Raw genomic sequence first — 11898 nt, 5'->3', positions numbered from 1 at the left:
CGTCAGGAATCAAGGGGAAAGGTGTCCAGCGGGTGTTCCTCAAGGTTTACTCTTGGTTACTGTTGACCTGTGGGGTGCGTGGGCTCTGAGCCACCAGGCCCTACTAGCTCTCTTTTGGGAAAACTCTCAGCTGGGAACTGACTTTCAAGAAGGGATTTTCCTCCTAAATACACTGTGAAGTGAAGCTACATACTCCCTCTCCTTCCCTCTCATCCACTCCCTAGAGCAGAAGCTTCAGCACGTTTCTGGCACCAGGAGCAAAGTAGTGCCAGCTCTTTAGGCAGGAGAGTTTAGGAGGGAGCAGGGGGCTTCTTTGGAGACCCTTAGAAATACATATTCCCATTCTGGGATTTGCTTGGCGAGCAACAGAGTGCATGAGCACAGCCTCCCTTTATTAAAGTTTCACACAGTTGACAAGAGTCTCAGCAGAATGACAGCCCCCTCCCTCCAGGGTCCATGTGTCAGTCACGCCTCTGATGTGTTATAATTGTCACTGGAGGAGCCTTAGACCTTCTCCTCTTCCTCAGTCCTGTCCTCCCCAGCCAGTAGGCGAAATGTTAAATACAAGCCTGCCTCCGTCTGTCCTGGGGAGATGGATGGACACTCGATTTTTCCAGACACAGCCAAGGCTAATTCCTAGGCCAGCACTTCCCAGCTGTGAGGGTCTGGAAGGGCTGGTCATCACCTGTTTCTCCTTGTGTACATGAGCCTGTGGCGGTGCCGCCTCACTGTGGACAGTACCACAGTAAATCAAACACTCGATATCTCACGAGGCTGTGGAAAGGGCCGGAAGGGCTGTCTCCACTCTCCTTTTCCTACCTTCTCTTTGACCTTGGGAATCCTGTCCCAGGGCAAAGACCTATCAAAGCCCTTTAGAAGCCTGTAGTAAAAGCATTAGCATCTTAGCTAATCATTGCCAGGGAACTTATTCATTAGAAACTGTTGGGGGCCTAGGACCCTGGTATGTTACCCTGGGAAAAAATTTGCCACACAACATAACAGGAACAGTGTTGTAAATTTTCTTTTGTTCCTTAACTTTGAAAAACAACATTATCTCCCAAGATGGGGCAGAGGTGGAATCCTGCTGATGCTTAGCTCTCTTGTGTCACTTCTTCCTCTGAGGAACTTTATCTGCTGCTTGGGCTGTGCAGTGCGCCATGCTCTAAGAGACATTTCCTCCGGCCTCTGGTGCTATAAGATGGTCTCTGCGGTCCGGTGCCTCCGAGAATAGTCTCTTTCACGCTCTTGGTTATTTTGACATTTGCTCAGTGAGCTCTCATGCAGCAGCAGCAGGGAAGGAGTTGTTGCTTTCTAGGATGGAGCCTTTTTTATCACCATCTTTGGGAAAATCTAAAAAGGAGTCAGCGTATCTAGAACTGGAAGTGAATTGGAGGATTAGCAACTCTTCTATACATGAGATATTTTATGTACAGAAGTATTTAAAAATATGTAAGGATAAACTGCCAAGATTACCTGCACAGTCTTGAAAAATGAAGAGTTCAAATATAACTATAAACTGTAATTGACAGTGAGTCATTTGCTTTAGGGGTGCCAAGTATGAAAACAGCCTAGTTATGCCCCTAATGATAATTATGAAAACTCCTTTTAAAAACCAGTTGTATCTCAAGTGAGCTGTAAGTTGGCTTGGATAAATATTTTCAGTTTTACTTTCTAAAGCATTATCCAGTGGCTGTTAGGGGCCTATGCAACTGTGAATGCACTTTATGCCACTGAAGTGTGTGCTTGAAATGGTTAAAATGGCAAAAACAAAAAAATTAGCCAATTAATAATTGGAAATGTTCTTACCCACATCAATTGAATTTAAATATTCAAATGTTACATAAAAACATTTGCTTTTGTAATGTAGAGATCATTTTTATACAGAATCACTAAATATTGAAGTCTTGTGAATTATTAACTGTGTGAATCTTACAAATCTAGTGAGTTAGATGCAGAGGATGAAAATATTAAAAGTAAATTTCTAGTAGTCACGGAGAACTGAGCATCTCATATATAAACCCAATACATACTTTAAAGCAAATGTAATGCCTGTGCAGATAAAATCATACTGACATAGGGCCTCCCCGGTGGCGCAGCGGTTGAGTGCTGGGTTGCGAAGCTGCGCGCAGCCTCTGCGGCGCCGGTTCGATCCCCGGCTGCTTCCCGGCCACCAGAGGAGGGTCCCACATGGCGCGCAGACCTCTCCTGCCGCCCGCTGCTCCCCTCAGCAGTGTACTTCGGTCCTTCTGCCTGCTCTGCTCCCCGCTCTGGCTCTGGTGAATTCTCTCACCCTCCCGCGCTTCTGACTGTACCCACTGCTTGTATGTATAAACAGACAAACAAACAAACAAATAAATAAATCTTTAAAAAAAAAAAAAAAAAAAATCATACTGACATATCACACCAGTTGTTAATAATAATTAAGAACCAGGCAGCTTGGGAAGGACCGTACATGTATTAGTTCATTTTTATTCTTATGCAAAGAATGAAGCAGGTGTATCTTTCTGTTAAAAAGAGGATGCTGAAACGTGGGTCCACTGGCCTGTGTGACCTAGCTTGTACCCCTAAAAATAGCAGAAGTAGAGTCTGATAAAAAGCAGTCTGTTTTAGAAGTCTTCATTCTGATTCCCGAGGCAATCTGCCTTTTAATATGGTTCTGCGTAAAACACTTCATAGCACTTGAGTTGGTCATATCAGATAGTTTCCTCCTGTGTAATCTAGCATTGTTTGACCAGTTTGTGATGTAAGTGTGAACTTTGACAGTGATGCTGAGGAAGGAGGATGGCATTGAGACGGCCAGTCGGAAAGCTCTTCCACGTGGCCCTTTAGGATCTGGTAGCAACAGTCCCCTTTCATAATCCCCCATATTTGGGGCACTCAGTCCATCACCTGCACGGGTGCTCCCTCTCCCAAATCCTCACGGTGTCTGTTTTCATATCAGGCCTGTAACTAACCAACACCAAAAACAAGCATGTCAAGGTCAAGTACAGATACAAGCCCCCAAAATAAGTCAGTGACTGTGGAGAAGGAACAGATAAGAGGCAGTGGTGTGTGTGTGTCAGAGAAGGTCTGATCATTTCCTATGAGGGACTAAATGACAGCATCATAAGCAACAACAGAGGTCATTTCATGTGTCCTAACCTCCTAATTTTACAAATGAGAAAACCAGAGTCTAGGGGGCGAAGTGACGTGTTCACAACTGTAAGCAGCAAAGCTTAATTTGGAGCTGGAACCTCTAATCTTCACGTCTAGTGTCTTTTCTCTGCTTGGGGGGAAGCCGCGTCATCACAGGGCGCAGGAACATGTGGCCCTGACTCCAGGGGAATGAGCTGGACCAGTATTTCATCATCCCCAAATGCCCTACCCCTTACCCACAAGGTGGAAGGTGCCCTTTGACCCCTGGCTTGGTAGGGGATATGGCCCTGTGGGCGGCAGCAGGGTCACTCACTCCAACCGCCAGTGCCATAGCGTCACCCCTGGGCGGATGGGGGTGGAGAGTGTCCATCCATTGCCAGAGGACACCCAGCCAGCGAGCGAACAGTAGTTTATTCACCAAGGGAGCAAGTTCTCAATCAGGACGCATCTTGCTGATGGTGGAAGGTGTCCAGCTGGGGTTTATTGCCACGGCGTTGGCAGCATTTCCAGGCCCTAAAGTTTGGTTCCCGTTTTAGAAAAGTTCTGCGCTCCTGTCCTCCCGCTTTTGGGTGTTTTGCCCCTGCGTGATTTTGACATCAGCTAACCCGGGAGGCCTGGCCTGGGAGGGAAGCGCTGGTACCAGTGCCCTCTTGACTTCTGATCCCTCTTTGCAGGTCTGGGATGGCCCAGCGCAGGCTGCGCCCTTCTCCCGCCGCGGCCTAGCAGGCAGCAGAGCCTGACGCGAGATTGACAGTGTCCACTTTCCCAAGGTCAAGACTTCGTCTCCTTAGAAGGCGCAAGTACTATGCATGTGATGAACTGTGTGTCCCTGGTCAGCGAGAAGGAAAATGGGCACGTGGCCTCGGCAGCTGGACCCATGATAGAGCAGGCGCCGGCCCCACCCCCGCCCCCCCCACCATGTCCATTTTCGGGGGCAGGGCTGCCCCCCTCTCCTGCTCCTCCCCCCCCACCTCCGCTACCTGGGGGGCCACCCCTCCCACCACCCCCACCGCCGGGACCACCCCCTGCTTCTCACATGAACGGCTACAGCCACCTTGGCAAGAAGAAGCGCATGAGAAGCTTCTTTTGGAAAACCATTCCCGAGGAGCAAGTGCGCGGCAAAACCAACATCTGGACCTTGGCGGCCAGGAAGCAGCACCACTTCCAGATCGACACCCGGACTATCGAGGAGCTCTTCGGGCAGCAGGAAGAGACCAGCAAGTCAACCCTTCCCAGGCGAGGCGGGTCTTTAAATTCATCCTTCAGGGAGGCCAGAGAGGAGGTAAGCCTGGTGTGCGGGGCTGGGCCTGCACCGGGCACGGTGGGGTGATGGGGGCGCCTCTGTTTCAGACCTTGCGAGCATCACCAAGAAGCCAGGGCAAGCCCTGGAGTGTGCCCTGGAAATGCTAGGAGGGGCCGAGGTGATGAGCCGGAGCCAGGAGGGAAGCAGTGACCCCCCAGACCTCCCCCCGAGGGTGACCTGGGCGGGAAGCGTGGGCTGGGGCCGGCTCTGCGCAGCTGCCCCGGGGGTCTGCTGCGGGCCAGTATCGGGCTGTCTCCACCCAGACAGAAAACTGAGTTCCCCTATTCAGTGACCCGAGATGAGGCGAGGCGGAGCTCTCTGGGACAAGATGCCTTTTGTTAAATAACATCATCAGCTCATCTACATCTTTGGGGTTTTAGCTCGTTTTCCTTCTGCAAGTGCGTGTGAGAGGGCCCTCGGCGCTCAGCTCTCTGGGTTACATTAGGGCATTGTGACACAGAGGTTTCCAGACTTTCTAGGAAGACTATTTCCTGCTAACACTGAATGTGTTGCTTTTAGACAAAAAAGAAAGCCACCATGCTATAAGAAGTTCATGGAAAGCGCGCTCTCTGGAGCAGAAACGCAGTCAAACAGGGCATGTGCAGGTCGTCTTCATTTCCAAACATGAAAGTAAATCAAGAATGTACCACTTGGGAGAAGAAATTATTAGGAAACCAGGGGTTAAGAGGAAGGGACCCTGTGTGCCTGCACACGTGGGAATCGAAATGCATCATTTTTTAATTTGTTGTAGAGAAAATAGGTCAGAGATGGGGTTGACCAGATAAGAGCGTGAGGAGGGCTCTGGCCGGAGCAGCAGCTCTGTGCATTATCGAATTCTCCAACTAACCATATTGGCCTCTTTGGCTCAGGAACATTGTAACTTCCCTCCGCTAATTCACTTGGGGGCCCTTGAAGCTGATATGATGGTCCCTGTTGCAGTAGGAACAGCCTATTTATTATAAAATGGCAGAAAACATTGGGATTGGATTTGAGTGAGGTGAATTTGGGAGGAGGAAGTCTGCAGGAGAAGACGTCGTGTTCTCCAGCACAGACCAGCCTTCAGCGCTTTCCCTGATGCAGAGTCCTTTATTTCGTAGGAGTAGCCTTTCAGTATTGGAAGGAGCAAGAGGTCATTTCCTTAATACCCTGGCCTTTGCCCCTGCTTCCAACGCACGTTCCTTATTGTACAGGAGGTCAAGCTCACCATTGTTTCCTAGCTCTGCTTACTGAGTTTCAGGAATTTTGAAGGAAGGACTGGATGAGGGCATGTGGAAACATTAATTTCCAGGTCAGATCTAAAATTGAGGAGAAGAGTCCTTTTCCTTGACTCCTTCCATCCCTGTATCTTAAGTAGATCTTTCCTTTTTTTTTCTTTAATAAAAAAAACCCAAATGGAATAATTATTATTTTTTAATATGTGGTAAAAGACAGAGGGTATTTACCATCATAAACCATTTTTCAGTGGATAGTTCAGTGGCACTAAAACTTCCACATTATCATACAACCCTATCACCCTCCATCCCCAGGTGGCTTCTCATCTTGCACACCTGAAGCTCTGAGCCATGTCCCAGTAGCTCCCTACCCGACTCCCCCTCTACAGAGGAAGAGGAAGAGGCACCTCCTTTCACTGGGATCAACCATATTTGCATATTTGTCTTCTTGTGACTGGCTTATTCTGCTTTGCATAGTATCCTCAAGATTCAGCCATCTTTTAGCCTGTGTCCGAATTTTAAGTCTGAATGATAGCCCACTGTAGGTAAATATATTTTGTTTAGTCACTCATGATGGATGGACATGTGAGTTGCTTCCTCCTTTTGGCTGTTGTCAGTAACGCTGCTGTGAATGTAGGTGTGCAAATACCTGTCGTCAGTGGGACCCAGGGTGGAAAGTATCAATCCTCACCACCTGTCCGTGTGGGCTGGAGAATACCCAAGCCACACGCTCGGCAGAGGAACGTATCCTGACCCTGGAAACATCGCATTCCCACATGTTACCACACAGCCATCATCCTGGAGGTTCAAACTCGCCAAGGAACAGATTATGTCTCCTTGAAATAAGCCTCCTACAGAAACGGCCTGCGATTATGTGGTTGGCTCCTGCTCTAAAGAACTCAGAGAGCATTACAAATAAGTTCCATTATACTCCCAAGGAAGAAGTTGCTGGAAGATAGTAACATCTGGCTGGAGGGTGACTGAACTTAGGATGAACGACTCTTAAAAGAGTAAATTAGAATGTTTAGGAGGGAGGAAAAGACGTTATGAAATAGTAGTCTCCTTGTATCTTTGTTAACCTAAAAATTAACTTGAAGAGGCTATTATGCCACCATAGTAATTAAGTTGTAATTAAGTAATTAGAAATGACAACGATATATTACTGGGGATAATAATAAGAAAGATTAAAAAAAAAAAAAGAAAGATTCAATTTAAACTCCATCTTTTCAGAGTCCTCTGCTCGAAGCTCTAAGAATTTCCCGGTATGTCCATTACTGCTGTTCTTCAGGCCCTTTCTCTCATGTCAGCCGGGTCTGTACCTGGATCCCTCTAGAAGCTGAAACACTCCTGAGGGAAGGGACAGCCTTAGCCCTTCCGTATCTTCCAGAGAAATTAAAAGCAACAGATCTAGACAGAACTGAACAAGGGAGCAAAGGTGTTATCTTACCAGGTGTCAGTAGGTCAGAACTGGATTGACAAAGGATACACAAGTATCAAAACACTTGAGATCATTCACTGTGGTGCTGGCAGCATTCCATGGACCATATAGGGAATAAGCAAAATCACTTCCAGACAAGGAGAGGAAGAAGGGCGGTTTTTCTAAATTCATGAGCTGTTTTATTCTCCCACACTGTAATTCAGGCATCAGTCATTCTTTTTCCACTTTTGTTATGATCACAGTATGTTCTAGAATTCTGGGACATGCTCACAATCCAGAACTAGGAAGGGTGTTTGAGATACAGATTTGAATTAAAAAAAAAAAAGCCTCGAAATTGAGTTTTTGATCCCCTCCTCTGCTCCCCTAAAAGCAAAGCCTGGGGAAGAGGGGTGGGCGATGTGGGGAGAGGAACATTTCCAAATTCTGTACTTGAATCTCTCCAGAACTCAAAACACACCTCAAGGAAGGGACAGCCTTAGCCCTCTGCTATCCTCCGAAGAAATGAAAGGTAACAGAGCTGAACCAGGGAGCAGTTGCAAAGATACTGAAAAAACACTAAAAGTCGAAAGCAAAGTTCATATCGGAGGACACAGAAAGATTTTTATTTTTAATTTTTTTAAGATTTTTGTTTATTATGCATACAAGAACTGGGGTACAGGCCAGAGGTGCAGGGGGTGAGAGGATTCACCAGAGACAGAGTGGGGAGCAGAGCAGGCAGATTGACTGAAATGCACTGCTGAGGGGAGCAGCCGTCGAGTCAGGAGAGGTCTGCTGCGCCATACATAGATCAGCTCCTTGGTCTGGGATTGAACTCAGGCCTTGGTGGTGATAGCGCTGAGACTCAACCCCTAGGCTTCCAGAGAGGCCCCTGATTGCAGATTTATTGGACCTGGTGGGGAGGGACAAGGCCCCCTTGGGTTCATTTCTGGCCTCAGTCTGTGTAGCTGCGAGTCCACAGGGAGCCCTCGTGCAGAGTCCACTGCCTGACTGGTTCTGAATTCCACCAGGGCCACGTGCATTTGGGAAGTTAGATAAGCTGATTTACATGTGTGGTGATAACCCTCTTTAAAGGACTTTTAACAAACACTTTTATAACACTGCTCTGGGAGGATCGGGTGTGGTAACCTGTGAGAAAGGCTGCTCGCAGACTTGGCAAACCTGTGGATAACAGGAGACAGGGACTGTCCCTGGGATGTTATCAGCTGTCTCAAGTTCTTGTTTGGACGAGGCTCCGGCTTTGTTTCCCCTGTTAGGAGCTCACTGATGCCCTGCCCAGGTTTTCTGAGTGTTGCTGAATTCTCCTGAATCGGTGATAGCTGTCAGAAGCCTTGCTTCAGGCCGTGGAGACAGCGCTGGCCTCGGCTGTGGCTGCTCATGAGTGGAGCAAGACCCGCTGGGCCTGGGGGCTCTCAGCCCTAAGATCCAGCTCTGGGGTCACTGGAGGGCTGGGCCAGGCCCTTGCTTCACGTCTGTCCCACTGCAGAGAAGCACCCCAACAGGAATACCAGGCTTGGGGAGCGTCTTTGTTCTGTAGTCTCAGAGATACCAAAACTCACAGGAACTAGAGTGTCAAGGAGCAGAAGACCCAGCTAGCATTTCAGTTCTAGAATTGCTTTGGGGAAGTTTAAAAAATGACATCTCCGAGGCTCCATTTCCTTAACTGTCAAATAGGAATAATAAGCAATTTCTCCATCACTTTTCCAACAACAATGGCTGTGGAACTAGGCCAAGTGTACAGAGTCCCGGAGGATTGAGGAGGCACAGGATGAGGGTGGGGCTTGGACCGTGGGGGGTGGGGACTGCTGCCTTGGAGGGTTAAATATAGCAAGAGACGGCGATTTAATAAGAAATATACAAGGAGATATTTCTGCATTCTGGGCATGTGCGTACAGAGAAGTTATCCTGTAGATACATGTATACACTGTCAACATACACTACTGTCAATATACACTAATTTTTGTGAGAAACATGGTTTTCTGCCTTCATCGATTTAGAGTCCTCTTTTTGGTATGCACTTTCTCCTTAACGGGTATGAGTGACAGATTTTATTCTCCACCTTCTTCTCTCTGCCCTGTACGCATTCGCTGAACTTGAACTGCCATCCAGGGTTGGCTTCCAATAAGGAGCCTGCCCTTTTAGCTTGGGAGTTTATTTTATGGCTAACAGGTGATTGTGTTAACATGAAATAAACCTCTAAGATAGTAAATAATGTGATTGTTTAAGATTAGTCTTCAGAAGAAGGCAGTCATATTCTTGTAAAAATTTAACCTTATAGCCAGGAAGTACCAGTAACTGTAGTTAACAGTCTTGCTGCTGCTTACAAACTGAGAAACAGACTCAGAGATCCGCAATTTAATCTGAAACCTGATTCTCTTTTGTTCACCATGAATCACATACATTTGTAAAGGAAGAGCATTAATAACAGCATTCCTATTTTAGCTAGTTTCTCTTACCCACAAAACAAATGGGCAACATTACATCAGTTTTAAGGTTAACCCTCCCTCACCACCATGCACCCTGGGTATTTGCTTCCAAAGAAAGAAATGACTTCTGTACTTACCCCCAGAAGATTCTAATTTCTAGTCTGATAAAACCTTTCCAAAGCATTCATTTTGAATAGCTGAAACCTATTGCAGCCAGAAATCTATACTTCGGTGATCCATTAGTGTAGCTACCATATTTCATTAAACCGAAGATGCTGGATGTTGTCAGATACTTCTGATTCCAGAGAGGTGAAAATGCCAACCAAAAAATGCATCTTAGTGACACACAGCACAAAAGTTTTCCATTCAAAAATTCTAAGTAAATAAAATAGAGGATACTTTCCAACCTCGTCCTGAAAGTGTTATTGGACACACACACACACAAACACACACATACACACACAATGAAAAATATTTCTTAAAATAACAGTATTGGTTTTTTTACATCCCCAAATCAGGGGGACTCACTCTTTCATATGTTCATAGTTATGTTTTACTTTATTAATTCAAATCTTATGATTCTTGCTATGCACATCTATTTCATGCTTCTATTTCCAGATTGAGGCTTTTTAGCATTCTTTTTTTTTTTTTTTTTTTTTTTTTTTAAATAGAGGCATGTTTTATTTATTTATTTGTTTGTTTTGTTTATACATGCACTGGGTACAGTCAGAAGCGCGGGAGGGTGAGAGAATTCACCAGAGCCAGAGCGGGGAGCAGAGCAGGCAGAAGGAGCGAGGTACACTGCTGAGGGGAGCAGCGGGCGGCAGGAGGGGTCTGCGCGCCATGTGGGACCCTCCTCAGGTGGTCGGGGAGCAGCCGGGGATCGAACCGGCGCCGCAGAGGTCGCCGGCAGCTTCGCAACCCAGCGCTCAACCACTGCGCCACCGGGGAGGCCCCCTTTTTAGCATTCTAAGAGGAAATTGCTAAATTAAAAAAGTTAATATGCTTTGTTTTTAAATTTTTTTTTTAGTTTATAGATATGTTTTTAAATTGGGTATTTGAAATTCCTCTTTTTTTAAAGATTTTTTATTTTTGTACAAGAGCTGGGGTACAGTCCAGAGGTACAGGAGGGTGAGAGGATTCACTAGGAACAGAGCAGGAAGCAGAACAGGCAGATGGACCGAAGACACTGCTGAGCAGAGCAGCAGGTGGGGCAGGAGAGGTCTGCTGCACCAAGTGGGTTTCTCCCTGGCCAGCCAGGAATCGAACCCATGCTGCAGAGGCTGCAGATAGCTTCACAGCGCTGTGCTCAACCCTCTGTGCCACCAGGGAGGCTCTTAAAATATTTTTAATAGTAGGTATAATTTAGTTAAGAATATGTAATGTTGCAAAAAGTTTGGGGAGATGATAATATTTTAATATTCACAAGACTGTACTAGGTATGTTGATTAATCATCCATTAATCCTCTTCTAATACTGTATTTTGATAAATTTTGAGTAACCTCCTCCCTCCAGTTCTTTTTTTGATTGAACTTTAACAATCTTATGTGTATGGTGTCTATTTTTTTCTAGATTACCATCTTGGATGCAAAACGGAGCATGAACATTGGAATATTTCTTAAGCAATTTAAGAAGTAAGATTTTTGCACCCATTTGAAACTTTAGTCATGTCCATGTTGTCAGCTTCCCTGTCTGTGGGTGCGACCCAGCTAGAGCCAGATTCTAGCTAGTGAGAGCAGAGCCATCCTTCTAGATATTTGGCTTCATGAGTCGCATTGTCTGTCACTCTCCGCTGTTTTCCCTCATGAAAACACAATCTGGTAGCTCGAGGTTCAGGGAGATCTGCCCTGAGACAGCTACTCATGCCTGTGCCATCAGGGAGTTTGTAAAATCATCCTTAGTGCTGCCCTTCGGGTGAGTCCAACACTGGTGCAATTTGGGGTTCTACAGTGGAAAGGAGGGGACTCTGCAGGGGCCCCCAAAAGACCAAGGGGCTGGTTTTTCTGTCCCCAGGGAAGACTCCCAGTGGCCATTGCACTTGTGGCCTTTGGGGGGTACCCAAGGATGATTTTTTGAGTGAAGGTGCCTCTAAGCAGTAGAATGGGGTGTCCCGATTCGCCGGCAATGGGGCCGTTGAGCCTGCAGGCCCGGGGTGGAAAAGAGGGTGGAGGTGATTTGTTTTAATTTCCATTGATTTGTGTTTCTTGGGCGCTCCAGCAAACAGGCAATGGAATCTGCCTAATTTGTCTTTTCAAGGTCTCCCCAGTCCATCGTAGGAGATATTCATCAAGGAAAGAGTGAGCATTATGGATCAGAGAACTTGCGAGAAATTCTTAAGCTTTTGCCAGAGTCAGAGGAGGTAAGGAATTTGGCGCGGGATTGTTAGAT

General features: G+C 46.6%; 1 protein-coding gene across 1 annotated transcript in view; it reads left to right on the top strand.

Moving 5' to 3' along the window:
• Window positions 1-3940: 3940 nt before the first annotated feature.
• The window catches only part of FHDC1 (FH2 domain containing 1), a gene marked incomplete at both ends in the record, with an annotated part of 29129 nt that continues 21171 nt past the window's right edge, over window positions 3941-11898 (top strand). Inside the window, 3 exons of the mRNA XM_084244956.1 lie at window positions 3941-4417; window positions 11083-11144; window positions 11767-11869. Of these exons, the coding sequence (XP_084101082.1) occupies window positions 3941-4417; window positions 11083-11144; window positions 11767-11869 (642 nt within the window). The remainder of the gene's footprint in view (window positions 4418-11082; window positions 11145-11766; window positions 11870-11898) is intronic.

This window comes from Talpa europaea (genome assembly GCF_964194135.1).
Source record: "Talpa europaea genome assembly, chromosome: 10".
Taxonomy (NCBI): domain Eukaryota; kingdom Metazoa; phylum Chordata; class Mammalia; order Eulipotyphla; family Talpidae; genus Talpa; species Talpa europaea.
The sequence above is the reverse complement of the archived record's forward strand: the minus strand, read 5'-3'. Positions and strand labels throughout refer to the sequence as shown.